Source organism: Desmodus rotundus, chromosome 7, assembly GCF_022682495.2.
Source record: "Desmodus rotundus isolate HL8 chromosome 7, HLdesRot8A.1, whole genome shotgun sequence".
Taxonomy (NCBI): domain Eukaryota; kingdom Metazoa; phylum Chordata; class Mammalia; order Chiroptera; family Phyllostomidae; genus Desmodus; species Desmodus rotundus.
Window position 1 is genome coordinate 3337643 of NC_071393.1, and position 27956 is coordinate 3365598.

Sequence of the window (27956 nt, forward strand, 5' to 3'; positions counted from 1 at the left end):
AACAGTCAAAGTGCATTTTATTGCCAACCGGATGCTAATACAAGGAAACGCTAAACTCCAAAGGTGTGGACCCTTGTGCCCGCCCCCAGACAGCAGGGGGTGGGGCAGGCGGCCCAGCTGCTGGTCCTCTTCTCTCAGCCCAGCCACCGCAGGACCCTGCCACTCCCCCGCCACTCCCCAAGGGGGCTCTCAAGGAACACAAGTTCATTCACAGCCTCCTGTGACTGGGCGGGGCAGGCCGTGCTGGGCCTCAGCTCAGGCAGGGTGGAGCCGCCCTCTTCCTGTGCAGCAGCACAAGGCTCCCTTGATCCAGAGGTCCAAGGGCGGGAGGGCGGAGGTGGAGGTGGGAGACCGGAGCCGGGAGTGGCCAGCACTGGGCCTCCAGGGCAAGGGCAGCCAGTCGGAATGAACAAACAGGAAGCGGGCGGTCACCAGGTTTCGGCAGGAGCAGATCCAGGCGTGAGGGCAGCACCTGTGGCTGGCAGCAGCACCCAGCCCGCCTCTCCCCCAGACTCCGCCCGTCCTCCTCAGCACCCCACCACAGGTGCCCTAGAGCAAGGCCCGAGGAGGAAGGGGGACCCCAGGCCACCCCAAGCACCCTGCTCTGCCCAAGGCCCTGTTCCCATGGATCCCCGTGCCAGGGTCTGTGTTCTTTCTGCTCACCTCAGACCCCAAGTCCAAAGGCAGGGTGGCCCAGCCTCCCCACCCCCAAGGCCCTGCTCTTTGAAGCCCACGAAGAACAGCTCCAACTGGAAAGAGTGCAACTGCCTGAGCGTTTCCTGCACTGTGGCTCGGACCTGCTGGGTCCGGGCTGCTCACAGTCGGTCCTGCCGCAGGTAAATACTCACACCCAAGAGAGCTGCCCCATCAGTCCCGCTAGGCCCAGGTCCCACCGGATCAGTAAGGGCTGGGGGGCTTGGGGACACTGATGCAGGCCGTGGGGCAGGCCAGGACACCTGGTACACGAACCGTGTCCCTTAAAGGCTCTTAGCCAAGTCAGGGCAGCCATGTGGGGATCAGGCCCGCCCGCCAGTCCCGCTGGACCCCTCGGAAGCCTAGGAGTTCACGAGCTGAGCCGGGCCGATGCCATCCTTTTTGTTCAGCTGCAAGAGTCAAAGGTGAGGGCCTCACAGGGTGCAGCCAGGGGCGTATGGCCTAGCCCAGGCCAGGCCCCACACCACCTGTCCCCTTAGCCCCCTGCATCTTCCCCTCGAGGGCTGCTGAGCCCCAGGTGTTGTTGGGGCAGCGTTTTTGCTCCCGCTGGTCCGTGTTCTCTGACTTGCCCGAGGCCCTGTGCCCCACAGCCCTGGGAGCAGAGGCCGGTGGCAGCTCCAGGGCCCCTGCCCATCCTAGCACGGACACTTGGCACCTGGCAGTCCTACCTGGTGGTCCTGCTTGGGGACCACACTGGGCTTCTGGGCCAGGGGTGGCTTCTTGGAGGTCCCACTGCGGGGGGTGGCACTGGGCTGGCTGGGCTCCTCCTCGCTGGGCGTCCCCACCCCGCCGGCCAGCACATAGTGCTGCTTCCGAAGCTCCCCGAGCCGCACACGCTCTGCCTCCAGTGTCTTCTCCAGCTCCAGGACCCGGACCTGCAGGCCACATGCCACTCAGCACACCCCCAGGCCTCTCCCAGGGAGCCCGCCACCCTCGCGGAGCTAGGCTGTGAACCCGGGAGGCCAGTGGCTGTGGGGTGCGTGTGGACACCCACCTGGGTCTCCATCTCCTGTTTCTTTAGCTTGATGAGGGACAGGCCCGAGAAGTCCATGGTGTCTGTGGCCAGAGAAGGGGGCTGAGTGTCTGGCCCCCCTCCACCCCCAGCTGCCCCCAGGCCACCGACACTCACCTCTGTCTTCGATCTGCTCTTGGCCTGACTTGGTGGAGGCCACCACGTTAGCAGCCATCACGTTGACCGTGCGGGAACACTCCTGCAGGCGGCTCAGGTGGGGGCTGTCCTTGTTGGCCTTCACCTGGGGGAGTGTGGGGGTGGGTCAGGCGCAGGCCACCTGTGGGGCGTCCACCATGGCCAGGAGCTGAGGGCCCCGAGCAGAGAGGCCGGGCCAGGCATGGCGCCTCACCTTGGAGGCGGCCACCAGCTGGGCTGTGCTGGCTGCGATCTCGTGGGAGCAGACGATGAGCTCTTCATACTTGCCCGTGTGAAGCACCACTTTGTCCGCTGACTCCCTGGGGGCAGAGCCAGGCAGGGCCTGGGTCTCCAACCCCACGGAGAGCTGGGCCACCCCACACTCCCTCTCCAGATCCTGGGCACCACACTCCCTGCTGCCCCCCACCTGGGGCGACATACACCAGCTGTGTGGCTCCCCAGCCCACGGCCTTGGAAGCAGAGATGAGACCTTCAGTCCACCGGGAGTTCTTGGCATAAAATTCCTGCTGCGTGGCTGCCCCCTAGTGGCATCAGGAGGGAAGGGAAGGGCAGACTAGTCAAAGACATCACAGTGGCCGCTGGAAGCTCCGGGAGCCCTTCTCCCTCTACGGGCCTCAAGGGCGACAACTCTGATTCCCAGGCACAAACACATATACCCTGGGGCGGGGGGCCTCATGCCCAAAGGAGCCCTGCGGTGGGCTCAGGCCCAGGCTGGAGTGGAGTGGGATGAAGAGGGGATCGGGGTCACGGCCTCTTTGGGAGCCCGTGCCTTGCCAGCCCAGCTGTGGGACCCGCCCGCTCGGAAGCCCAGCTCACCCTGCCACTCTCCACAATCTCCTTCTGTAGGCTGGTGGATGTTGTCACCAGGAGCCGGATGGCCTGCCAAGACCAAGACCTGTGTCACTCTTGGGGCGGCCCCCTCTGTGACAGAGCCCACCTACCCGCCTCGGGAGTCCCAGCTGGCCACTCACCTTCATGAGGTCTGTGCAGGAGTTGAGGATCCTGTGGGAGGGAGGAGGTGGGGGGGTGCGGGGAGAGGGGGAGAGAGAGAGAGAGAGAGATCTGAAGTGTGGCCCTGGGACCCCCAGGAGGGAGAGGGGGACAGGGAGCCAGCCAGGCCTCCAGCCTCTTGTATGGACAAGCTCGGGCCTGAGGCTGGTGCGCCGCAGCAGGGGCCCATAAGGCAGGGCCGCCCTACTCCCTCCTTGTGCTTCTGGAGCCGAGCAGTCAGGAGGGCGGACCTACCCCATAACCCCCCACCCAGCTCTGGCTCTGGGGCACCTCTGGGAACCTGCCCTGTCCTAGGCCTGGGGCCAGCAGGGGCTCACCTCTCGTTCACCTCCAGTTTCACCCCGGAGCTGGCGTGGCGGGCCTGGTTCATCATGTCCTGCACCAGGGACAGAGCCGTGAGGGGGCTGGGAGGGCAGCGTGGGCGCAGGGGACCTCTGGTGCTGCACCAGCCCCCACAAGCAGGGGAGGGGAGGGCTCAACACCAGGGCTGCCTCCCGGTCCTGCCCTGCAGGGCCGTCTGTCCTTCACAGGATGGGTGCAGCCCACCCAGCTCCTCACCTCAATCCTCCGCACTGCCTCCTCGATGGCTGCAGATGTGGCTGCCATCTCCTTGTCCACCATGGCCCCAAGCTCCTCCTGACGCACGTCCAGGCTCTTGGGCTTCAGCTCCTGAGGGAGGAGAGCATCCAGCGGTCAGACGGGGTACCTTTGACCCCCAGCCATCCCACAGGGAGCTTGGGAGAGGCTGGGGCAGCAGGACCCTGGGGGTGGGTGCTCTGTCCGGCCCCGGGCCCCGCAGCTACAGGCCCTGCGCATGAGCCCCCATCTGGCCCAGACTGGAGGAAGCTGCTGAAGTTGGGACCTGAGCCCTGCCCCAGCCCCACTGTCCCCGAACAGAGACCGGCCCACACTCGGAGCCTCGGCTGCACACTCACCTGGCCCAGCTGAAGGATGCCCTGCAGGGGGGTCCGCACCTGGCCGGGCTGGGCCTGCTGCACAGCCTGAGGCTCCTGCAGCTGCCCCATGAGTTCCAGTGCTCGGGCCCCGCACTCCCTGCAGGCGTCCACCAGGCCTGCAGGGAGAGGGCTGTGAGGGGCGCCAGCACCTGAGGAGCCTGGGAGAAGCCCCTGCATGGGCCCCAGCCCAGGGTCTGATGCCAGGACCTATCCCTCCCCTGGGCCATCACAAGGACCCTTGTGACACAAGCCCAGGCCCACTTACGGTCGGCAGGGTCGGTGGGCGCCAGGTGGGAGGTGGCACCGCCATTGACGATGGTGTCAGCAGCCAGGTGAGAGAACTGGGTCAGGGCGGCCACCAGGGCAGAGGCGTCTGTGGGCGAGAAGAGGAGTGAGACCTGATGCCTCCGGAGCCTCGCAGCCACCCTGGCCCCAGGCCCGGCCCCCGGCCCCGGTTCATGGATGGAAAGCAGCAGAGTGGGAACCAAACCCTGGTCTGTGACCCCAGGCCTGCAGGACAGGGCTCCCAGGTGGGCACGGATGCAGGGAGCCCTTGCTCAGCGTCTCCCGTTGTGGGAAACCTCGCCAAGGGCAGGGGCCAGCCAGGGCCTGTGGGACCAGCACCCGCCTGCTGACGGCCTCTGCCTGCCCGTCCAGTCCCCTGCACTCACCAGACCTGTGGGTCAGGTACTGGGCGTGGCCCGTCTCCAGGGCACTCACAGCAGCCAGGGCTGCCTGGGCCCTGCTCACCAGGTAGTCTGTAACACAGGGAGGAGGGGTGAGGGGCAGAGCCTCTAGGGGGCAGCGCACCGCCCTGCCCACTGGCTGGGAAAGCAGGTGTTGCAGTGTCAGACTGGCAGCCCTACCAGGGGAGCAGGTGCAACGCAGGTGCAGGGGGTCGTCCAGCTTGCCCACGGCGTCCTGCAGGATGCACTGGGCCTCGGCGGCAGTGCGCCGCAGCACCTCGAACTGCTCGTCCAGGAGCCTCTGCCGCAGCCCCTGCTCCTGCGACTCCTGCGGGGACATGAGCAGCAGCTCAGAGACCCTGCCCCAGGGGCAGCTGGCTGAGGCCCTGCCTGGGGAGGCGAGAGGTCAGAGGGCAGGCCCTGCCCTACCCCCAGGGGCTGGGGACCCCTGAGAGCGGGGCAGACAGCTCAGTAGTGGAAAGAGGAACAAGCCAGTTAAAAAAGTAAGCAAAGCATCTGGACATTTCTCCCAAAACATACAAATGGCAACGAACACACAAGGATGCTCAATATCATTAGCCATCGAGGAAATACACGTCGAAACCATGGCGAGGCATGCCTGGGATGGCCAGACAGACAGACAGACAGGAGCAAGTGCTGGCAAGGGTGCAGGGAAACCGGAAACCACACACACTCCCAGTGGCATTAGAACGTGGTGCAGCTCCTTCAGAAGACACCGGTAGTTCCTCAAAGGTGCAACGCAGAGCTACCACGTGACCCAGCCAATCCCCGAGTTACATATCCAAGAGAAATGGACCCACGCCCACACAAAGCTGTGTACACAGATGTTCACAGCGGCATCATTCACAGTAACTAGAAAGTGGAAACAACCGAAGTGCCCATCAACTGGCGATGGGTAAACACCGTGCGGTCCAGCCACAGGGCGCAGTATCTTTGGGCCCTGAAGAGGAAGGAAGTTCTGAAACGCAGGTGAACCCGCACACGTGTGCTGAGTGAAGGGAGCCGGCCCTGCCGTACGATCCCGTCTGTGAAATGCCCACGACAGGATGGTCCGAGACAGAAAGCAGGGCAGAGGGTGGCGGTGGGGGTGCGGATGAACTGCTTATCAAGGGGGGCTCTCTCTGCAGTGGTGAAAATGTCCCAGGAGTGCAAGATGGACCCAGAACCCCCGGACTTGTCCACTCACAACGGGTGGGCCATGACTCTCAAGCCAGTTGTCACACAGTGGGGGCCCTACCTTGTCCGCCAGCCGCCCCTGCAGCTCGTCCCTCTCCTGGGAGTGATGCTGCCGCTCCCGGCTCAGCACCGCCTCCTTCTCCTGCACCAGGCTCTGTGCTGCCTGCAGGTCGGCCTCCCGCTGCCGCACAGCACTGCTCAGCGCCTCCTTCTCTGCGCTCAGCGCGTCCAGCTGCAAGCTCAGCTCTGACCCACTCTGTGAACACCAGGTGAGTGAGCAGGGCTTCTGGGGCCCCCATGTCCATTATCCCCCCAGACTGTGAGCTTCCTGAAGGCCAGGACTTGTTTTCTGCACATGTCCCGGGGGCTGCTGAGGGTCCTCTGAACCAACCCAGTGGCATCGAGGTGCGGCACAGCTCAGGGGACAGAGGGCCTGAACCTCCGTCCCGCTCGATACCGGGGCCGCCAGCACCACACCTGCTCCGTGCGGCTCAGGGACTCCTGCACGCGCACCAGCTCTCCAGCCTTGGCCTCCAGCTCCCTCTTAAGCTTCTCTACCTGGTCACTCTGCTCCTCCAACTGGAATCGGAAGAACAGTGTGTCACAGGGACAGTGGTGCTGGGGGATGCCAGAGCCGGCTCTCGCACTCAGGGGACGCACCTTCATCTCGGACTCCCGCTTCGCCTGCTCCATCTGGAAAGCCAGCTGCTCCTTCACCCGCACCACCTCCTCCTGGCTCTGCTGCTTCTCCGTCAGCTGCTTGGCCGTGTCTGCATTCTGCACGGGCAGGGCCGGCTCATGCTCTGCCTCCACTGGGGGCTCCTCCGTCCCACCCACTGCCCACAGGGCTGGGACCCACCTTCCTGAGCAGTTCGGCGTGCGTGGCGACCAGCTTGCTGTGCTGCTCCTTCAGCTTGGCGTAACGCGCCTCCGTGGCGCTGGCCTTCTCTGTGGGGGAGAGGTGAGACGGTGACCCCAGCTCAGCAGCGGCCCCCACTGGGGACCAGGCCCTGCCACGGCTCAGCATCCCAGCCACCACGCACTCTCGGCCTCCTCGCGCAGGCTCAGGTTCCGCTCGCCCTCCAGCTGGGTGGCCCGCAGCTGGGCCAGCTCGTGGCGGAGCTGCTCATTGTCCACCAGCGCCTTCTGCTTCTGCTTCCGCTGCTCCTCCAGCTCGGTCTCCAGCGTATTTACCTGGCCCTTCAGCTGGGCGATGTACCGTTGGGCCTGTGGCACCGGGAAGGATATGGATGTAAACGTGGAGGCCCTGCCGGGCCTGCATGCAGGTGGTGGGTGCAGCGGTATAGCCCCAGGCCCCGCCTATGCCCGCATCCCCTCACCTCCAGCCTCATCTTCTCCAGCTCTGCACGGAGGGTCTCCACCTCCCTCTTCAAAGTCTCCATCTGGAGGTCTCTGGGGACAGAGGTCAGGCAGGCAGGGTTACAGAGGCCCGCACAGGCCTGGCATTCAAGTTCAGTCAACCAGGAAAATCAGAAGATCCCTGCACAGAAGCTGGCGGTCTCACCAGCCATCCCTTGGGATCTGGGTGTCTCGGGCTCCTGTCCCCTGCCCATGGCCCCTCCCGACTGCAGCCCCCAACTGCAGCCCCCTGACTGCAGCCCCCCAAAGGCCATTCGGCCCCACCCACCGCAGTCACACTGGGCCCTTACCGGTCGTCCTTCAAGGTGCCATTGGGGGGTCCGAACGTCTGATCGAAGAGGTCAGCCACCACCTGCCACAGCAAAGCACAGTGACTCCCAGTCTTCAGGCCAGGGGAAAGAGGGAGCAGAGGGAGGCACAGTCACCCCCAAACCCCCATGCAGGAGGAGGGGGCTGCTCACCGCCGGCTCCCCAGCGGGGGGACCCGTGCTGATCTCAACGAGGGTCTCTGGCTCCTCATCCTCGGGGGCCTCCTCGGGGATGACCACCACTGGCTTGATGTGCTCCGCCAGCGCTGAGGCCCGTAGGAAGTTGGGGGGGCCCTGCCAGGGCCACAGGTAGGAGCAGCTTAGCGTCCCCCCACCCCACCCGGGAGCCTTCCCTCGCCATCCCCAGAGCCCACCTGGGGCCCTGCCCGGCCCCCTGGGCAGCAGCCGGCAGGCAGGTCCCTCGGGCCGGTACCTCGGGCAGCCGGGGGATCTGGATAAGGCGCTTGAAGTACAGCATGTCGGCCGCTCTGCGGAAGAAGTTCCTGAGGCTGCGGGAGTGTGGGCGGTCAGGGTGGAGCTGCCCTGTGGGCCACCCCAGCCCACGCAGCCATGCCCACGGCCTTGTCCCACCAGTACCTGTGGAATTGCTCGTGGAACCGGTCCCTGTGGCCTTGTAGGGTGTCTGCCGGGAGACCTGGGGGCACAGGCTTGATGAACTTTGTCTGTGCTCGCTGCTCTGTGGCTGCCAAGGCTTCATGTTCCCTCCCTCCCCTTCCCCCCGCCTGTTCCTCCACGTTCTAGAAACCATCACTGATTAGGGAGATGGCCACTACCCGGCCGGGTCCCACCGTGGAGGGAAGAAATGGAGAGTGGGAAGGGCAGTCCCAAGACCAGGGAAACCCGCTGGGGCCTGGCTTTGGGGGGCACTGTGACCTCACTTTAGACTCCCGTTCGCCCTGGGCTAATATCTGGAAGGCCCACGTGCCCTCGGCCAGCAGTGCTCAGAGTGACTCCTGGGGACAAGGCCCCGTGGCGGAGACGTGACGCACCGGCTGCACATAGGGCCGCGAGGCTCCCCGCCGAGGCCACGCAAGCAAGAAGGAGGCAGAACTACACCCTGCTCTCACTAAGCGTTTGTTTTGGAACATGGTTATTTTTCATAATGAGTATGGGATTTATCTTAATAGGCAACGAGCTCATCGCCGCTACTTTTAGTGGATCTCTCTACTTTCCCTTTCTGATACAGGACACTGGTCAACAGAAGCCCCTCGGGGGCTTGGGCTGGGCCTCAGGGCCCGCCCCCGGGACTCACAGGAGTGCAGCTTGAACATGAGCTTTACGGTGTAGTGGTAGAGGTGGCTGCAATCCTGGATGACCTGGATGAGGGGGGCCAGGCGGCACTGGCCAGAGGACATCTGGGACACGGCGATGGCGGTGTTGAGCTGCCGGAAAACTGTGAGAGGCAGGCGGGGCAGCGTGAGCACCGGGGCTGGGAGGTGAGGGCGGTGCTCCAGCCCAGGCCCCAGCTGAGGTCTCCTGACGTTGTCACAGAAGCCCTGGGAGGTGACAGCCTGGATGGCCTGGCCTTACCACCCCCAGTCGGGCACTGGGACTCTGTCCTGGGCCCTGGACACCAGTGGGCTCTTTACTCCCAGGTGGGGTGCCCACGTGCTGTGGGCCCGAGACGCGTAGCCACAGGAGAGTCAGGACTCAGCTTCACAAACCTCAAGTGACCCCCAAACCTCAGGTGCGCCTGGGTCAACCCCCTTAACCCTGAGCTGTTCATCAGATCACCCAAGTAGGAGGGAAAGGGACGAGCAAGAGGCTGCCTCCCCCGCCGGCCTCTTCTCTGGGCAGAGAAGACAACAGGCGGGAAGGAGGCCAGGGCGGGAGAGCCGCCAGGACGCCCATGCGGGACACAGACGCCAGCGACACTGTTCCTTGCCTGGGCTGGGACTGTTGCAAACCTCCATGGGGACACGAGAATGCCCAGGAGGGATGGGATGAGAAGGAAGGAGCTAAGTGCTGTCCTTTACCTGTTTCAAACCTAACTGTTAATTACATGTCAAGTGCACCTTCCTTGGAAAAAATGAAAACACATGTGGTCTATTTTGGAGATTTTTCGAGACGAGGCCTCCCTCCACTGAGGGGCGCCCAGGGCGTTCCCACCCTGGCTGTTATTGCACAAACCGAGCAGCCTCGAGGCAGGGGACACGCCGTGCACCTTTCTCCAGGGAGACGCTGGCAGCAGCAGCACTAAGGGGGTGTCCCTTTGCTCTTCAATAAGACCTCAGTGTCCCTGGCACGGTGGGGCGGGGGGCTGCCTGTGGGCTTTCTGCACCTTCCCTCCTGGGGACCCCTGCCATGCCCACATTCCGCCCCCCGCCCAAGCCAAAGCAGCACAGGGGTGGGGACTGCAGGACACAGGCTGGCAGCCATGGCCCTGGACACCTGCCCGTTGCTGCCCGGCTGCGTCCTGGGCAGGGCCTCCCTCCCAGCCATAGAGGCTCAGCTCCAAGCTGCCCACTGGACCGCCTGGCCTTGGGATCCTGACCCACCTCTTCCTGACTCCTGATTTTCCCTTAAAAAGGCATTTGCTTCTCGTCCTCCCCTGAAAACCGTGAGTCACCCACACGTTATTCTGAAGTTGTCACCCAAAACAACCACCTCTGCGGCCCCGGGAGGGGGAGCCCTGAGACTTCCTGTCAGTGGCTGCCAGCTCCCTGGGCTGGGAAGCCCGACATGACTCAGAGCGCTTTACAGCTGGAAACAGGCAGCACGGCCCAGAAGAACTCTGCCAGGAGGGGACTTAGTCAGGACCCTGAAGACGCAGCTCCTGCTGGGCCCCTGTCCCTTGCTCTTCCTATGCTGGGACAGGAGGAGGGGTTCACTTGGTGGAAGGGACGGCAGACACCATACCCACCAGGGGCTGGGCATCCCCTCCTCCGCGCCGGGGGCACCTGCGCGCCCCCCCGCAGGGCAGGCGAATTTGGGAATGGTGAGTCTGGCTCCCAGAGGCGCGGCTCACCTGACTCGGAAAGCTTCAGCTCGCAGTCCATGTAATCAAACATCTCCACGGTGAGCTGGAAGCTACAGGGGTCAGGGAGAGAGAGCTGAGTGGGGACCGGAGTCCTGCCCCTGTGCGAGCCACCCGTTCGTCAACTCGCCTCTGCATAGGACAGCAGCCCTTCAGCCAAAAATGCCTGATTCCAAACAATTCCCATCCCTTCCACTCCAGCCTCATCTCCTGGGAACATGACCTTTGGCCCCCGAGAGCCACTGACAGACCCGTGGGAGGCTGGGCACAGAAGACCATAGGAACGAACAGGGAAACAGGCCAGCCCACCTTCCTGTGGGACTCACATGTCATTGATGTCAGTCCCCGCTGCCTTCTCCAACACCTCGTCTGTCACCTCAAGGCCTGCAGGAAACTGGGGGTGCTGTGGAGAGGGCGCCCCCGTTCAACAGTAGCCCATGGAGGCTCGGCCCGAACTGCCTCTAACTTTGAAGGGAGGGTGAGAGGCTGCGGAAGCCTCCAGCCTGTGGAGCCTCCATCTGCCCTGGGCACTGCCCGAGGTGGGGCTGCGAGTGACCAGACCCGAGGATGGAGGACGGGAAGTCCAGCCAGGGCAGAGCGGCTGCCTGGGGCCAAGGGCAAGGCCAGGTCCACCTCCATTGTCCCCGGGAAGTGCCTCAAGGTGCACTGACCTCCATGAAGTGCTAGGACCCCTCGTTTCCCCTGGGACAGCAGTCCCGACCTTTTTGGCACCAGGGACCGGTTTCGTGGAAGACAATTTTTCCATGGACCGGGGGCAGGGGGATGGTTTGGGGTGATTCAAGTGCATTACATTTGTTGTGTCCTTTACTTCCACTATTACATTATAACATAAAGCAGAACAATTGCACGACCCACCACATGCCAGGGTTAGCATGTGGGCTTACCAGAACTGTGACTGAGATGAGTGCGCAGCACGGGGAAGAGGTGCAGACGGGGTGGTAAATAAAATAATGGGCAGGCCGCCCACGGACTAAAATAAGCGTCGGATTCTGACTTACAGCCTGCCACCAGATGGGGCCTAATCGTCACTCGCCACGCTGACGGGGGTTTCATAGGACTCTGCAAGTAACTGACTGACTACGGCCTCTGTGCAGTCCAAGCTCCCTGCTCACGATGGTCTACGTTTGCAGCCGCTCCCCCGTGCCCGCGCCCCCGCCTCAGCTCCGCCTCGGCTCTCATAAACAGCGTGCAACCCAGACTCCTGGCAGGCGCAGCGCACAGTAGGGCTCGCACCCCTCTGAGAGCCAGTGCCCCGCTGATCTGATCAGAGGCAGAGCTCAGGTGTGGATGCAAGCGATGGGGAGCAGCTGTGCGCCCGGTTCCTAATCCGTGGCCCAGGGGTTGGGGACCCCTGCCCTAGGGTCAAGGTCAGGACAGAAGAGAACCTGGCCTCCTCTAAGCCCCAGGTCACCCTGGAGGGAAGAGCCCGGCATCCCTCCAGCCCCACGGCCCTCCCTAGGAGACTACCTTGAGGTGGAAGGAGATCTTGGTCAGCAAGAGTTTGGTGTAGACATTTACCAGTTGTCCATAGCGATCATGCAAATGCCCCTGCGGAGAAAGCGGTGGGGTCAGGGTCCACTGTCCTGGGAACGTGCCCGGGAATCCCGCAGGACCTGGCATCCCGCAGGGCAGGCCAGGAGGCTGAGGTGACAAGCCGACAGTCATTCCTTCACCCACCCCCCAGTCACTTACTCAGCAAATGGGGCGCAACCCGCCAGAGGCGGCCGACTCTTCCTGAGTGCTTCCGCCAGGCCCCTGGGCCTCAGCCCCCTCCCCTCCCCTTTTGTTACCATCTCCCTCCCGGCCAGTCTTGCCAGAGAAACTCTTGGGACAAGGGAGCTCCTTGTCCAGGGCAGCAGCCAGTTCTGAGCGGGGCGCTTCATTAAAATGCTGGCGGCAGCCGGGAAGGCACATACCGACAGGCATGTGTCCCATCCTCCCAGCTGCCTGCTCCGTCACCTCCCAACTCCATGTCCCCAGGGGCCACGCCAGCTGGGCCTGCGCCTGCAAATGGCACCCTGGCTGCTGCTGTCCTCCCTACCTCAGGGGCATCGGTAAATCACAGCAGCCCGGGGCTCCCACGGCCCCAGCAGGGAGGAAAAACAAGGCTGAGGCCGACCCTCCGCCCGGGGCTGCCCCAAACCCCGAAGGACTGGCATGGACCTAGACCACAGGCTCCCGGGCTTTCAGCCTTGACCGTGGATGAGCATCTTCTGGGGAGCTTCCAGAAAACACAGATTTCCGATCCCGAGATTCTAAAGCAGTGGTCTCGGGGGCCCAGGAGGCTGCACCCCTCACACGGCTCTCATCGCCGCTGTGACATGCCAGGACACGGGACGGCCACGTCTCCCAGCTCACAGAGACCGAAGGGCCGATGCTCCTGGAGCTGGAGGCCCTGGCCCTGCACTGGGAACCTCCTGTCCCGGACCTTCTGAAGCAAGGCCGCAGCCCTGTGTAGGGGCTCACCGCCCCGCTGTCGCCCCCTAACGCATCGCTCTCACTTCCGCTGAGAGAGCAGGAAGGGGAAAGACACCCGTCACGGGTGCTGCTGCCACTCAGCCCCAGTGCTGGGGGCTCGGACCCCAGGCAGGGCCACGGCTGGGCTGTGTGGGGGCACCGTCTTCGAGGCTGGGAGGCCACCGCGCTCGCCTGCACCTACCCACAGCTCTCCGATCTCCCGAATGCTGCTCCGGTGCCGCTGGCAGTCGTGCAGGACCTGCGCGCACACAGGACGAGGTGTCCACACAGGGCACACGGACCCCCACGCTGGCTGCCACGGGGGGCCCAGTGTAGGCGGGGCCAGGTGGGGGGCAGCGGGCAAGGTGGGGTGAATTCCGTTTCACAGGGACCCCGTCCCAGGATGCCAGTCTGCTCAGGCCCCCAGCTTCCAGCCGCCCTGAGAGCAAGTGGCTGGAACAGGAGACCCTCTAGGGGCCCATGGACAGCGGCTACTCACATTGGGGTGCCCATCTCGCAGGACCTTGTGGAGGACGTGACAGAACTTCCAGCTGAGGATGGAGCTGCTGGGAAGTGGCAGACCGATGGCATAGGACCAGAAAGTGAAGGCCCCCTTTTCGTGGTGAGTGCCCAGAATGATGCCTACCGGCGTCAAGGCCAAGTGCAGGAAACCGACACCCATGTGGAAAGCCAACCTCTCACCCCACAGCCCTCCCGCTCCACACCTGCAGCAGGTCACCAAGAGCTGCTGCTCTCAGCCAAGGGCAAGAAAAAGGGTAAGGTCAAGCCCTCAAATTTAACTGGAGCCAACGGTCTAGGGCAGCAGGTGGTGTTCCCAAGACGGGACTCAGAGTCTGATGGGAGCTGAGCGAGGCAGGAGGGCCAGCCGGCCCAGGGCCACAGGCGCCTCATGGGGCCTCCTGTCTGGGCAAGGGTGGACTTCAGAAAGCCCCAGTGGCCACCGGCAGCACCACCCTGCTCCCCTAAACCACTCCTCTTGTATCCTGGTCAGAGACCAGGGAGGGCAGCCCCACGACCTCCCTGCACCCTCCCTGCCTCCCCCAGGGACCCGGGGGCAGGGAAGGATACGCCGGGCATGCTTCTCCTTCACGGGGGCCTCCTGGGTGTTGATGGCTTTGCTGATACTGATGGCCTAGAGGGAACAGAGGGGCAGAGCTCAGAAACCACCCGGGCAGGGAACAGGGCACAGCTGCCGGTGAAAGGTGAGCATAGAAATGGATAATCGGACACTTTCTCAACTTAAGCAAACCGAACCTCTGAAGGCTTGATGCGCACAGCTCAAGCAACAGCTGACACCTGAAGCCCAAAGCCACCAGGAGCTTTCAGGGGTCTGGATGACAAGGACGAATGCTGGCTGTGGCCGCAGGAGCCCACCTCTCCTCAGAAACCTTCGTGCGTTCCACCCTCCCAGGAAGCAAGGTCGTCTGGCCGCTGGGAGAAGCTGAGCCCCCACGACACCCCGTGAACAGACGTGGGTCATCCTGACTTTGCTGCGGCAGGACCCGGAGAAATGACGCGAGGTGACGAGGCCCACACAGCCACAACACGGAAAACCAGGGTGCGCCCAGCTCCAGCTCCCTCCCACACAGACGGCCTCTGACTCAGCTCCCACCCACCGAGGCAGATGGTGACCGTGGCCCCGGTGGGGGTGGCAGGAAGGGGACTGCGCTCTGCACACCTGCTGCTGCCACTTGGCTGAGCAAGAGACTGAGCAAGAGACTGAGCAAGCCGCAGCCCCGTCCTCCCGGCCCCGCCCTCTGGGCTCGTCCCGCGCTTAGCTCAGTGCCTCCTCTTCCAAGAAGGCTTCCTGGACAGGGCTGCTCCCTCACCAGCGGCTCGGGGCACCTGTCAGTCACCCCCTTCCCACTTCACACAGGAGCCACCATGGGCCCTGGCTGACCTGTGGATGTTTTATCTCTCCACCTGGCAGCAGGTCTCACGAGCCTCTGCACACCGACCCAGCGCTGGGCTGCGGACGCCCGGGTTTGTGGACTGAGAAGAGCTGCCTGAGTGGCGGGGTGGGGCGCTGACCGAGGCAGACACCCCTCCGGGCCAGCCGGTCCTCCCAGGTCTCCCCAATGCCTCAGCCAGGACCGCTGCACACTCGCCCTGAAGCCTGAGCCGGGCCCCGGGTCACCGCCTTGTCAACAGGAAGCCCGGGCACTTGGGCAGGAGGGAGGGGAGAGGGCAGAGGGAGCCCAAGGGACAGTGCTGGCGCTTTCTGTTCACAGCAGCAGCCCCTGCCCTCCCCACTGCTGGCACCGGAACAATAGGAACTGCCCCTGCCTGGTGTGGAGACGCCTTGCGCAGTTTTGGCGGACTGTGAACCGACTTGGAGCCTGCACAGAGATTTCCTCTGTAAGAAAAGCAGCCCGTGGGGATGAAGGCGGCCTTTCTGATCAGACGCAGGGACCTAGGAGCTGATGTCACTGGGGCCTGTGAGGGGCAGCTCCTGGACCCACCCCGGTGGTGAGGCAGTCTGGCCTTTCACACACAGTGCCCACCGTGGCCCGGCTCACGGGCCTGTGGCCACACACACCTGGCCCCTCAGGGCCGCTCCGCATGAAGGGCAGGCCGGGGCAGCAGCTCCTGCCTGGCGGTGCCAGGGTCCTGGCAGGAGCTCGGCAGGCTCTGGCTTCTCTGTCCGTCAAAGCCTCAGCAGGCACATGGGGGAGGCTGCCCTGCCCCGTGGTGCCTGCCCTTGGGCAGCGAGCCCCACTGAGCAGCTGCTGAGAGAGACGCTGCGCCCCACACAGAAAGGACACTCCACCCAGGCAGGCGCAACAGGGGCAGTGATGTGCCAGGCACGGGCAACACGCCTCCTGGCAACGACTCTCAGAAGGGGTCACGAGCCCATTTCCCTGATGGGGAAACCAAGGCACGGAGGTTAGGTTTCTCGTCCGTACAACCAATGAGGGCGGAGGCAGGTCTGGCTGATTCCATGTCCTGTGTCCTCAGTAAGGCTGCCCCTAGGCCCTCCTTCCTGTGTGGGGCGGGCACAGAGCTGGGGGGAGGGCCTGGGGCAGTGCCCGGGTGGGGGTGGGGCTGCGCCTTCTGGGCAGCAAGCCGCTGCCAGCTCAGAAGCCAGGAGTGTCTGGTCTCTGGGAGCATGTAACCCCATCCTCCAGCTGCCCTGACACCTGAGCTGGCTCCTCTGACAATTGCCACCTGGTCCAGAGATTCCAGGCAAGTGTGGAGCCGAAAGCCATGCCTGCAGAGCAGAGCAGGCCGCCCGGGACAGGGAGGTGGGGGGTTGCTGAGGACCAAAGGTGAAACAGCACTGGGAGCAGGCACCTGCCCCTTACCAGGTCCCCAGAGCACCCCAGGGATGGCTGGGCCTCCTGCAGGCCACCCCTTCCTCCTCCAGGCCAGCAGCTAGCGAGCCCCGCCTACTGGCACGGGGGGGGGGGGGGTTGGGGGGGGTGTGGGCCCGCCTTTCCTGGGGCAGGGAGGCGTGAGGGGCTGCACTGGGCCCAAGGTTAAGGGAGGCACCCCCACCTCCCAGTCTTCCCTGAGGTCACTACATCACCTCTCATTGCTGGACCCGCCCCCACCCCCGTGGGGCCTCTGCTCACCTGTCACCCTCCTGATGCCACCCTACCCAAATCTCCTGAGTGACACTTCTCCACGTGCTCTGCACCCACTGACAACAATGGTTCCCTTATCCGACGCTCTGCACCCTGCTCTCGGCACCACCAGGGGGCGGTTCCACCAGGCGGGTGGCTGTGGCACCCCCAGCCCGTCATGGTGCCTGGCACACAGAAGGTTTTCAAAAGCATGGCGGAGTGCGTCAGGCCTCCCCCGCCCTCCAGCCCTGCCCGCCCAGCGCTGGCCGCAGGCACAGGGCCCCGCCCAGCAGGAACACGGCCCGTTGTGTGCGGGGGCAGATGGGCGCTCGGGAGGCTCACAAGGCAGCTCAGAGCGCCCACAGAGGGAGTCTGTGGGCCCTCGCAGGGCCCAGATTTTCCTACGGAAGCAGGAGCCAAGCCCCATCCCAGGAGGGACCTGAAGCCCAGGGACACCGGTCCTGCGGGACGTCCCTCTGCAGGGGCCGCAGGTGCGGGCTGCGCATCGGGCTATCCTGCAGTTGGTCCCACACAGCTCAGCCCCGGGTGCACAGCCTCATCCAAGCAGCTCCACCGCCTGCGTCTGCCTACACAGCACGGCAGCCCCGTGCCAGCCCCAGGACCACCGTGTGGGTTCTCTCAAGCTCTATACCCAAAAAACACTGCCTTCCTGGCGCCTGAGGGCAGCCACCGGCCAGCAACACCTCAGCAGCTCTGACAACAGCCAGGTTAATACCTCCCAGCTGCGGCCAGACCCACTGCCACGGCAGAGCTATCGTCCAGGGAGACACAGGCTAAGTGGGACGGACTGACCAGGGCCCATGTCAGGATGGAAACCCCAGCACTGGAGGGAGGGGTCCTGGGTGGGGGGGGAGGGCAGGCAGCCACTTCCCTAGGGATCTGCCAGCCTCTCCGGGTCCCAGGGAGGAAGAGAGCAGCTTCCACTCCACCTCTGAGTGGTGGGGAAAGGGGGCAGGGACCGGCCCCCTCCCCACCCCCATCCCCACCCTGAACACAGGCAGGACAGCAGGACGAGCAGGTCAGGGGGCTTTGGGGGGAAGCTGGAGAGTCTGCAAAGACAGAGAGGGCGGCTTCTGTAACAGTTTCCTGGGCATTCAGACAGCACGGCTCCTTCTGTGCTGGGAAAATCGGCTGGGGCATGCCCTGCAGATGCGGCCAGAGTGGCCGGTGCCTCGCAGCCTGCGAAGGTGAGCTCCCGCCTCAGCCCCGGAAACCTAGTAACAAAGTGATGGCGCTTTGCTGGCGCTCAGCCTCGTGCCAGGCGCCCCGTTGGGTGAGGACAGATGAGGAATCCGAGGCTTAAGGAAGTCAGTCGCTTGCCCAAGATCAAGGTAACGAACTGCTGACCCTGCCTGGCGCTACTCTGAGGACTTCACAGACTGACGGACCCTCACACATCCTCCCCCGTCCAGTCTGACCAGGGAACGGCAGCCCAGGCCACCTGCCTCTGGTCACTGTCCTCTCAGCCCCCACCCCATCCCGGCTGCCTCTCTGGGGGATGAGTGAGGGGCAGACATCCTTCCTTGTCCCCCCACAGGAGGCCGGCTCCCTGAGGACCTGGCCTGGCCCCAGTTGGACACAGAGTCTGGGTCGGGATTTGTTCAAACCAGGGCAGTGCCCGGAGGCTCCCCATTCCTGCGGCCAGGGGGTTGGACCCTGGGCCCTGGGCTTTGCCTCAGTTCCCGCCAGCTCCCTCCCAGGTGGCCGCTGCCCTGCGGCCAAGGCAGGGACACCCCGCAAGGCCTCTCATAAGGGTCCCATTGAGCCACACCTGCCCCTGCTTCCGGGAACAATCTTGTCCTTGTTTGTCTAATAAAAACCCAATCTGGGGCCAGCAGAGGCCCCAGGAGTCAGGCCCGAGGAGACAATCCAGGACCAGGCTGGACAGACCCACGATGGCATTTGTCTGCGGACAGACACACACAGAGACACACACCAAGGGCATCTCAGCAAGTGCTGACTTGGGAGACAGGAGACCCAGTGAGGCAGCTGGAATCATGGCCGTGGCCATTCCCCGAAGGTGGGCCTGATATGGACTCCAGGTGTGGACCGTTGGAGAAGCCAGAGGACCCGGCAGGAAGCTCTGGCCAAGGGCGGCTTGCAGCAGCCCAGTCCCCATCAGCTGTGGGGCTTCACGCCGGGCACAGGGCCCAGGACCTTTGGGCACAGCCGCACAAGTCAGGGGGCCAGCGGGGAGGGGACAATCCCTGATCAGGGAGCTGGAACATCTCATAGCTCCCCAGCCCATTCCGCACCAGAACTGTTCTGGGAACCCACAGTCCTCGCCAAGGTGGCCAAGCCGCATGACCAGGGGCTGCAGCCCTGGCTGTTCGCAGGGACATCTGGCATCCTCTAGCCGTGGGGCCTATTCACAGCAGGGAACTCAGACTCGGGGGACCCCCACCCCAGGGGCTCATGTGTCTGCGGACAAATTCAGGTCTCCTCACCCAGCTCCCCAGCCTTCAGGCCCGTCCCACCCACCTGCCTCTGTGGGGAGCCCTCGCTTTAGAAACCCCCCTTGCCAGACCACTTCCCCATCCGGGAGCAGGAATAGAAACGTCCCCGGTTACCCAGATTGCAAGCGCACAGCCAGCTTGGCTAGAACACCTACTGTGCTCCAGCCACCCCTGCCTTCCTTCTGCCACTCTGGTGAAGCCAGCAGGTGCCCCTGCGAGCGGGCTGTGCTGCTCAGTCACCAGGCTCTGGGTGGAAATGCCCCCTCGGGGAGGGCCTGTCCCACCCACCCCCACGTGCAGAGGACCCTCCTGCTGGCCTTCACTCAGGGCATCTATTCTTTGAGACTGCCTTGTTCCCCCCGCACTCTCTGTCCACCCCGGGCCTGAGCAGACAGACACGGCCTGGGGAGCCCTGTCGGTCTGGACCCCGGCTGCACCTCCAGTCCCCAAGCCCTGTCCCTGGCTGCCGATAAACCTTCACTGGACGAGAGAAAGGGTACACGTGAATGAACAAAGCTCTTTCAAATACAAGCGCTGGTGAAGTTCAAGGCAGCGAGCATGTCCCTCCAGCTACTGACCGGACCAGGAGAGTGAAATGTGAAGGCAGCTGTAAAATGACTCCTACTTTAAAAGTAAGCCCTGCGACGAGTCAGACTTAAGCCCCCTTGTGCTGTTTATCAGGACCCACTCGGCGGGGACAAAACCGTCCTTCAAAGAGCCAGGGCCGGGGACTGGCAGAGAGGTGGGACACTCCGCCTCAGTGTTGCCAGGGCTGTGCGAAGGACAGAGAGGCCTCATTCAAACGCCTTTGCCACCTCAAAGGCCATTGATGAAAGCAGACACAGGATTTCTGTAGCTGAGGAGGCGGCTCGGATGTGGTAACATGCAAAGCAGCGGGGCGCGCCAGGCTTGAGGGGCCTGAGGCCGGCAGCTCTGCGATCTCTACAACCGGGGAGGTGGTGGAGTGACGCCGGTCCCAAGGCTTGAACGGCCGTTTCTCTCTGCCACACCCGTGGGATCAGCCCCAGCCTCTTGTTGCAAAACCAAGGGCCAAGCTGGGGTCACCTGCCCTCCTGGCGGAGAGGCATGAGACAGGAAGGATCCTCCCACTCCTGGGAGGGCCCCGCCCACTGCCACCTCTCCCCCCAGCTCCGCAGGTGACACAGGAGGAGGAGGAGAGCGCCCAGCCCAGAGTCCTACCTCTGGAATGGACTTGGAGCCAGCCGTTCCCTAGGCCCTGGTGACATCACTCACTCCACAGACCTGTCTGTCCCACAAGCCAGGGGCCTGAGTCACTCCCCGGTAAGGCGGAGCTTCCGCAGTTTGAGGACTGTGTTCCGTTCAGCAGGAGAAGGGACCATCCCGCCGCACCTAAACTTTTCTCCGCAGACTCAGCCCTTCCCTGCAGTGGGAACTATGGCCTGAAGAAGGGAGACGTGAATCCGTGCCTACTGAGTGTGTCCCCTGGGCCATGTGCTCCTGGGCGCTGAGACACAAGAGGAGGCCACGCCTCCCTGCCTGAGGATCTGGCAGTGAGCGGGTGGGACTGAGGAGGCCCAGAGGGGAAGCAGTGCAGTCTTGCCCAACCTCCCCCGTGTCCACTTCCACAGTTCTGCTGCAGTGTGGTGAGAAGCAGCAGCCGGTGGCCTCACGGACAAGGTGGTATCTGAGTTCCGCCTGAGATCAAGTGCACGACGGGAAGGCCTAGCCGACAGCACAGCCGGGCTGGCAAAGGCAGCTCGGTTCTCTGGCCGGCAGGCATCTCAGGTTAGCCGGCTGGGTTTCCCTGTCCCCCAGCCAAGCAGCCCTAGACACGGCTCCAGAGTTTCCACTCCGAGCCGCTGCACCGAGTGCCCAGCGGGTTTCATTCACAAACGGGCAGCCCTGTCTGCCCAGGAGGGGCACTGGCCTGGGACAAGGTCAGGAAGGCAGCATTTCTGCCAAGGGAGTCACAACGCGGCTGCTGCCCCAACTCCCCAGGGCCTTCTCTGGAGCATCTTCCAGGAGGACAGGGTCCCCGGAAGCAGGCGCTCTGTCCTGGGGAAGGGGACCTTGGGCACTCGCTGGGGTCCACCCAGCCAGGCTGTAGATCGACTCCTACTCGGGCCCTGCCAAACCAGGGCTCAGGAACAGGACCCAAGAGGGACACCATTTCTACTTCCTTTGGTCCAACCTGCCCTTCGGGACACTATGGAACGGGCGAGGCAGACAGAAGCCCCCCCAGTCCTCGTGGCCGGCAGCGTGCCCACTCTGCAGACCAGGGGACTGAGACAGAATCTCGCTCCTAACTGCTCTGCCGCAGCACACCCGCCCGTCTCCTGCCTCCTTCACTGACACGCAGACTCTTAGGGAGGCAAGATCTACCTCTTCCCACAGCACACCCCAAGGCTCCCCAAGGAACAAGCAACAGACACACAGTAAATAGTCCTCGTGAACGTGTCACTGGACAAATGAGCGTCAGAGATGGGAGGCGGGAGGGGAAGGACTGGCAGCCCCCTCCCCACCCCCATCTGCACCCAGAGGTCACCTGACCCCTGGGGGCTGAGAGGGGGTTCTGACAGCCCCAGCATCAGGAAGTCAGCTGCCCGCCTGAGCATCACCAAGAGGGTAGAACCAGGTGGCAGGGCACAGCTCGCCGCCCATGACCCACCCCAGCTGGAGGACCTGGTGGTGGGGGTGGGGTGTCAGTGTGCAGGGAGCAGCTCACATCCGGCTTTGGGGGCAGTGTCCCAGGGTAGCTGTGGGCCGGGGTCTCTCCCTCCTTTGCAGAAAGGGGCTTTGCCTTGCCTTCGCTTAGCCAGGCTGTGGCAGGTGGCAGGCGCCAGGCCTGAGCATGGGGACGCGGCAGGGAGCAGACAGGCCTTCCCCTCCCCCGTGACAGTGGTGGGACGGCTGTCCGCCACGTGGTTTAGATTTCTTCTCACACTCGGGTACTTTTTGGGTAAACAGGGAAAGGAGGCCGGAAAGGGGTCAGTGAGTTAGAGCGCTACGGCCCCAGGTGTTGATGAAGGACAGTGAAGACACAGGTGGGCGTGCATCTGGCTCCTGCCCACCCAAGGAGACCCCTGCAGAGAGAGGCCAGGGCGGAGGGCGCAGCATCTGGAAAGGGTGCTGCGTGTCTGGGACAGCTTGCAAACCAGAAGCTTGAGGCGAGGGACCAAACCCTTGTCTGCGTCCTGTGATCTGCCTTTAATAGTGAGATTCTACCAAATTCCTGGCCGGAAACTAAAAACAAAACCACCAAACCATGCCCAGGGCTCCAGCCAGACCAAACACCTCCAACTCCCAGGCACGCAGGCCCCGGTAGTTTTCAAAGCCCCCTCCCCCCACCCCGTGGTCCTCACTCCTCACCCGCACCAGCCCCTGAGTGCCAGACACACCCAGGCCCGGAGGACTTAGCAGGGGAAGAGGGCGAGCTATCCCACTCATCATTTTTATAGTGATCACAGGTCGGAACGGTTACCTCTGGAGACCCCGGGCTAAGGGAAAAGACACGGTTAGAAGGGCTGTGTTGCTGTTTACTTCTTACTATGGCCACTGGCCGTGGGCAGGCGGACCGTGGTGCGTACCCTGTTCCTAGTGGACAGTCCTGCTCTAGCAGGAGCCGCAGCTGGGCAGCCCTGAGAGTCACTAAGTGCTCGTCTTTACGAGATTACAGTTCCTCGGTGGCTGCTGCGGGGACGTGTCACTGGCCGGGGGTGTGGGACCAATGACCTGGCTTCCACAGGCTCCCCTCTTTGCACCTCCTTTCCCGCCCCGACCACCAGGGTCCCTCACCCCTCTGCACCGGGCCTGGCTCACTCAGATGTGGCCCCTCTCTCACACTGGCCTGGGAGGGAGCTTTGGGGCTCTATTTCCATGTGCTGCAGGGGGAACTGAGGCTCAGAGAAGCAAAGGGGCCCAGAGCTAAGGAAGAAGCAAGGCCGGATCTGGCGTCTGCAGGACTCCTCTCTGCTGAGTCCCCATCCATGACAGGCCTCCAAGGTGAGCCTCCTCGCGGTGGAAGGTCTGAAATCGTTCTGGAACTTTAAAGCTTTTTTGGGACGGGAAGGAAGGGAGAAGATGGCTAGCAGGCAGTCGCACAGCACTGCACGCCCGTTTTGCACTCACTGTGTGTTAGTGAGAGCGCACTGACACACAGTTGACTGCTACAACAACTCGCCACCAACTCAGGGCCTTAAAACAAGGCAGACCGCCCCACAGCTCTGGTGGTCAGAAGTCCAAGGCGGGTCTCACGGAGGGAACGTCAAGGTGACGGCCGGGCTGCCTTTCTTCCTAGAGTTTCTGCGGGAGAATCCAGTCCCTGCCCTTTCCACCTTCTAAAGGACGTCACATTCGTCTGCCGGGAGCCCCTTCCTCCACCTTCACGGCCGGCCGCTGAATCTCTCTGCCGGCCTGGCCTGCCTCCCTCTGTCACATTTCAAGGCCCGGGACTGCATTGGGCCCACCTGGCTACTGAGCTGATGAGCATTTTCTTAGCAAGGACTAACATCTTTGGAGGTTCCCGCAATCAGGGTGTGCACATCCTTGAGGGGCTGATATTCAGCTGACCCCCGTATCTCCCTATACCTTAGAACAGCCCTAGGAGGTGGCTAGAATTATCTCCATTGTTACAGACAAGCAGCCAGAATCAGGAGTTAAGCACCTGGCCCCGGACACGGACTAGCCCCAGGTCTACCTGCCTACCGGAGCCTTCCGTGCGACCACACCATCTTTTCAACCGTAGGGCAGCCTGCCGGTTCCCAGGGCAGGCACGCCGTATCCTGTGGCATTCGAGATTCGGCACACCGCGGCAACAACAAACAGCCAACGCTGTTTTCTCACATCCACTTTGCAAAGGGTTTTATCACTAAAGGGACTAAAGTCACGGGAAGAAGAGGCCAGCTTTCTGCCCACTCCCCCTAGGATTACACACACTCACACCACACAATAAACGCTGGTACCAGGCGCCCTCCCTGAACACTCTGGCTGTTAAGCAGGGTGTGTGGCCTGTCAAGAAAGCTAACACATAAGCATGTCTCCTGTTCCTGACCCAGGAGCCCACGAGCGAAGGCGTGTAAGTTCTAAGAAGGCCAAGTTGGTCCTTTGCAGCACAGGGCGCTGTGGTCACCGCAAAGACACAGGCAGCATGTTCCACAGGGAAGGAGCATCCGTGGATGGGAGGTGCTATTCTGTGTCCACAGGAGACATGTAAGTCAACCTCAGCTCTCTGGGTCCTTTCCGTTTATGGAGCCTGGCTGGCAGCTCGCTAGATATTTCTGGGAAAGATCTGATTAAATATTAACCGTGCACAAAACCTTATTCCTACAGCTCTCAGGAAGTCACTCTGACGACAAGCAGAGCCAGACTCGGAACCCAAACTGTCTTTTGAGAAGAAGAAAAAAAAAGAGCCCTGGAATGAGTAAATGGGTAAATGCTATTTTCACCCGTTAGAAAGTTACTTATTATAAGTAATGCTCTCAGCCCAAGGAAAAAACCAACAAGCAAAAACAAACAAAACACCTTGTTTACAGAACCAACCACCAAAATGTATGGACCTATATTACAGATTCCTTCTCTTCGACATTAAAGGTTGCCCTTTATTTATAACTCATGCGGTAGATCAATGAGCTTAGCCTTTCCAATCCCACCTTCTCTATGTAGCAATCAGGCCTCTTTATACCTCCTCAAAAGCCAGAAAAATGAAGTCAGGGAATGAATAAAGCTTCTGACAACATCCTGATTCTCTCTGCCAATTAAATTCCTCCCCATCCTTCCGCAAGCTCCTGGCACGATCGATTATGTATTCATGACTTTAAATGCCACATTTGTTTTTATGATGGGCTATCTGGGTTAAAAAAACACCTTCGGCCAAAGGACGTGATCACAAGGGTATTAATCTGTGGCTAGGTGAACTCTAGCCCTAGACTTTCCACAAGGCCCGGGTGCCCCAAGGGACTTTATCACCCTTTTCACTGTCAATCACAAGCATAAAAGCTGTAGATCCCCAAGTTTTTCTTATTGCGAAACGACAGCTGTTGTAGACTGTACCTTGTTTTGAAAGCACCCGTAGAAGTCACTGCTCTCTGCAGGGACAGGTGGGAAGGAACCTGCTCATGGCAGCCACAAATGTCACCACCCAGCTTCAGACAGGGTGGGAGGGGTCCTTTCGGCTTCCTTTATTTCAAAAGTAAGGTTTTTTGCTCTGGCTGGCCAGCCTGTGAATCCAAGGGTTGCCAGTTCGATTCCCAGTCTAGGGCACATGCCTGGGTTGCTGGCCAGGTCCCCCCCCCCACCCCCGTCCACCCCTGCCGTAGGGGACACACAAGAGGCAACCACACGTTGTTTCTCTCCCTCTCTTTCCCTCTCTCTAAAAATAAATAAAATCTTTTCTTTAAATCTCAAAAGTAAGTTTTTTATGGCTACTTTAGCCTTGGTTGACTTTTTAAATTTTTATTTACTGATTTTAGAAAGAAAGAGAGAGAGACAATCGATTTGTTGTTCCTATTACTTTTGCATTCACTCTCTGATTCTTCCATGTGCCCTGACCTGGGATGGAACCGCAACCCTGGCCTCTCCGGGATGATGCTCTAACCAGGCTACCTACCTGGCCAGGGCTTCGGCTGACTTTTTTGGGAAATAACCAGGTATGCTCTACCCAAGGCCTAAGAACACCAAGTGTTTGCAAAATGAAAAAGAACAGAAAAACCAGATATACAGCGTCGTGTGCTCCCGCAGGAACACATGTCCAAATATACACCCGCGCCATTGTTTCATGATTAAAATAACCTTCCCAGGATGGAGATGCAGGCGCGTGGGAAGTGCAGGAAGGGGGCAGAGGAAGTTTCCGTCTGTCAGGCGCCGGTATTTAATAAGGGGGTGTGAACCTATTTCTGTGTGAGCCAGTGCTCGGGCAAACAAGTCTGGCTGCATACGTGAAACTTTTCGCCCAGCAGGTAATAAGATATTGCGCGGCCCTGGAAAACAGCTCAGGGGAAAAGGAAACAGGGTGTTTCCTTCAAGGAATTGCATTGCTTCCCTGAGGTGGGGGCATTTTTTATAAGGCGCGGAAGAAGGGGACAGGAGCTGGTCCGCAGGAGCCGGGGAGGAGGCACGGCCCGGGCAGAGAAATCAAGGCGAGCCGCGCCGGCGCGCACCTGGGCCCCGAGCTCACCTTGACCCCATCTGGCCCACCGCCGCATCTCGGCTTCCGGCCACCTTGGCCCCCGGCCACCTCCGTCCCCAGCCGCACCTCCGCCCCGACGCCGGCGCGCGCCTCCGGTTCACCTGCTCGCGTAGTGGCTCTGGCGGCCGAGGTCGGGGAGCGGCCCCGGCGCTCCGGATGCGGTTGCAGGCTAGGCCTTAAGGGACACGAGTGAGGGGACAGGGGAGAGGGCGCCGCCCACCCACCCGCCCGCCGCGGCCCCCCTGCTCGCCTGGGTCTTGTCGAACTGCTCGCGCTCGGCCTCCAGGCTGTGGCCCGGCCTGCGGCTCAGCACCCGCGCCGGCACGTTCTTGATGCTGTTCATCCTGCCGCAGCCCGCGATCCCCGGCCGGCTCCGCGCGAATGTGCGCGCCTCCGCCGGCCGCCCGAGCCTAGGCACCGCGAGGCCGCCGCGCCCCGCCCCTCCCCGCCCCGCCCAGTCCGCCCGTCCGCCCGCCCCCGGCTCGGGCTCCGGCTCCTGACCCTGGCCCCGCCCCTGCACTCCTCCCGCCTCTCCCCGCCCAGCTCGCCCGCCCGCAGCCCCGGCTCCTGGCCCCGCCCCCGCGCTCGCCCCGCCCCGCCCCCCACAGTCATGCGCTCGCCCCGCCCCGCGCCCCGCCCCCAAGCTCCTCGGACTCCGGCGGAAGCCCCCAGTTGCTCCTCGCTCACTCCACTCGCTCCTTGGGCGGTCCGTCCTCCCTCCTCCCGATGGGGCTCAGGACAATTTCCTTCCCACATCCCCCCGAACCATCCCGGCCTCACTAAGTCCTGTCTATACCAGCCGGAGGTCTGGTTCATTGGAGAAAACTTGGCCTCAATAAATCTGACCAATGGCATTGTTTTCCGTTTCGTTGTCATAATAATTTGTGTCTGAATGCAGACAATTAAGCAGCCCCCTGTTTGTGCATGTCTAACGTGACAGCAGCTGTTCCCCAAGCGGGGCTGTGTGGTGGGTGTTTAGAGACTGCGGTCTCTGCCTGAGGACACCTTGCTAGGCCGAGGAACAATGAGCAGACAGGAGAGGCAGGGCAGGGTCAGCCAACACACAGTGCTGGGCCATCTAAGTGCACCGAGGAGATCCCTGGTCGGTGGCGTGGGACTTTTGAAAACATTGTTTTCATTGGTTTTGCTTTTTAAATTCTTGTTCACGAGACTGAAGTTTTTTTTTTTTTATAAAGCAGTTCTCCCAAGCATAAGTGTGAAGTCACCCAATACAGCTACTAAGGACTTCCCAGAAGAGGACTAGTGATGCCTTCATAACCTTGACCGTGGTCTCCCTACCTCTCTGAAAGCCAGCTGAGCACCGCTGCCCAGCTCTAGAGCAGACATCCAGGACCTGAAAAGAGTATTTGACAGGCTCTCCTCTCACTCCACAGGCAAGAAACTGACTGCACTTGGTCTCATTCCAACCACTGGAAGGCTTCTTTACCAGAATAGCCACAAACGACCGTAGGTAGGAGTTACTGAGTGCGTATTATTTGCTAAGGTGCTGGGCTATGCCCTCTGCCTCTGTTATCTTGTTTTTGACCCTCCGTACAGCAGTCAATAGCTGGGCTGAAATAAAGACCATGACCAGGGGGGCTGCTGGCTTCACACCCACTGTTTCTCAGACTCCTGTTCTCCAGTGAACTTCACACTTAACACAGCATCTTCTTTCACACCAGGCAACAACCCCTCTGGGTTGAGACCATCTGCCATAGTGACTTGACGTTAACAACCAACTGCCACTCTTTTTAATAATAAAGAGTTTATTGCCATGCTAGGCACTGTGCTGAAGATTTGTTGGAATCCCAGAGCCCTGGGCTACAGTGTC

General features: G+C 62.0%; 1 protein-coding gene across 2 annotated transcripts; it reads right to left on the bottom strand.

The window, feature by feature from the left end:
• HIP1R (huntingtin interacting protein 1 related) lies at positions 1–26557 on the bottom strand. 2 transcript variants are annotated; one of them, XM_053928438.1, is made up of 32 exons: positions 26376–26557; positions 13986–14049; positions 13396–13538; positions 13099–13155; positions 11907–11987; positions 10745–10821; positions 10410–10471; positions 8694–8834; positions 8018–8075; positions 7854–7929; positions 7574–7714; positions 7403–7464; positions 7073–7145; positions 6776–6959; positions 6592–6680; positions 6393–6509; positions 6210–6311; positions 5794–5988; positions 4716–4863; positions 4521–4607; positions 4115–4222; positions 3829–3965; positions 3452–3562; positions 3211–3269; positions 2854–2884; positions 2699–2761; positions 2303–2403; positions 2076–2181; positions 1844–1967; positions 1709–1770; positions 1383–1589; positions 1–1103 (listed from the first exon to the last, which is right to left on the bottom strand). In XM_053928438.1, exons 1-32 carry the CDS (start codon positions 26466–26468, stop codon positions 1056–1058), a joined length of 3207 nt encoding a protein of 1068 aa, XP_053784413.1. In that variant the 5' UTR covers positions 26469–26557; the 3' UTR covers positions 1–1055. The 2 variants fall into 2 exon arrangements, 1 of the variants encoding a protein (XP_053784413.1); XR_008427342.2 differs by lacking the exons at positions 1–1103; positions 1383–1589 and having other exon boundaries at positions 1756–1770; positions 2289–2403.
• Between the last annotated feature and the right edge of the window lie 1399 nt (positions 26558–27956).

What these genes read in the sequence shown, in the direction of transcription:
- HIP1R (XM_053928438.1), bottom strand. Translation starts at nt 26,468, where the DNA reads ATGAACAGCATCAAGAACGTGCCGGCGCGGGTGCTGAGCCGCAGGCCG. An exon ending in CCCCCGCTGGGGAGCCGGCG is followed by an intron (nt 7,465 to 7,573) that starts GTGAGCAGCCCC and finishes TTGCTGTGGCAG; the next exon opens with GTGGTGGCTGACCTCTTCGA. An exon ending in CCTGCACAGACCTCATGAAG is followed by an intron (nt 2,762 to 2,853) that starts GTGAGTGGCCAG and finishes TGGTCTTGGCAG; the next exon opens with GCCATCCGGCTCCTGGTGAC.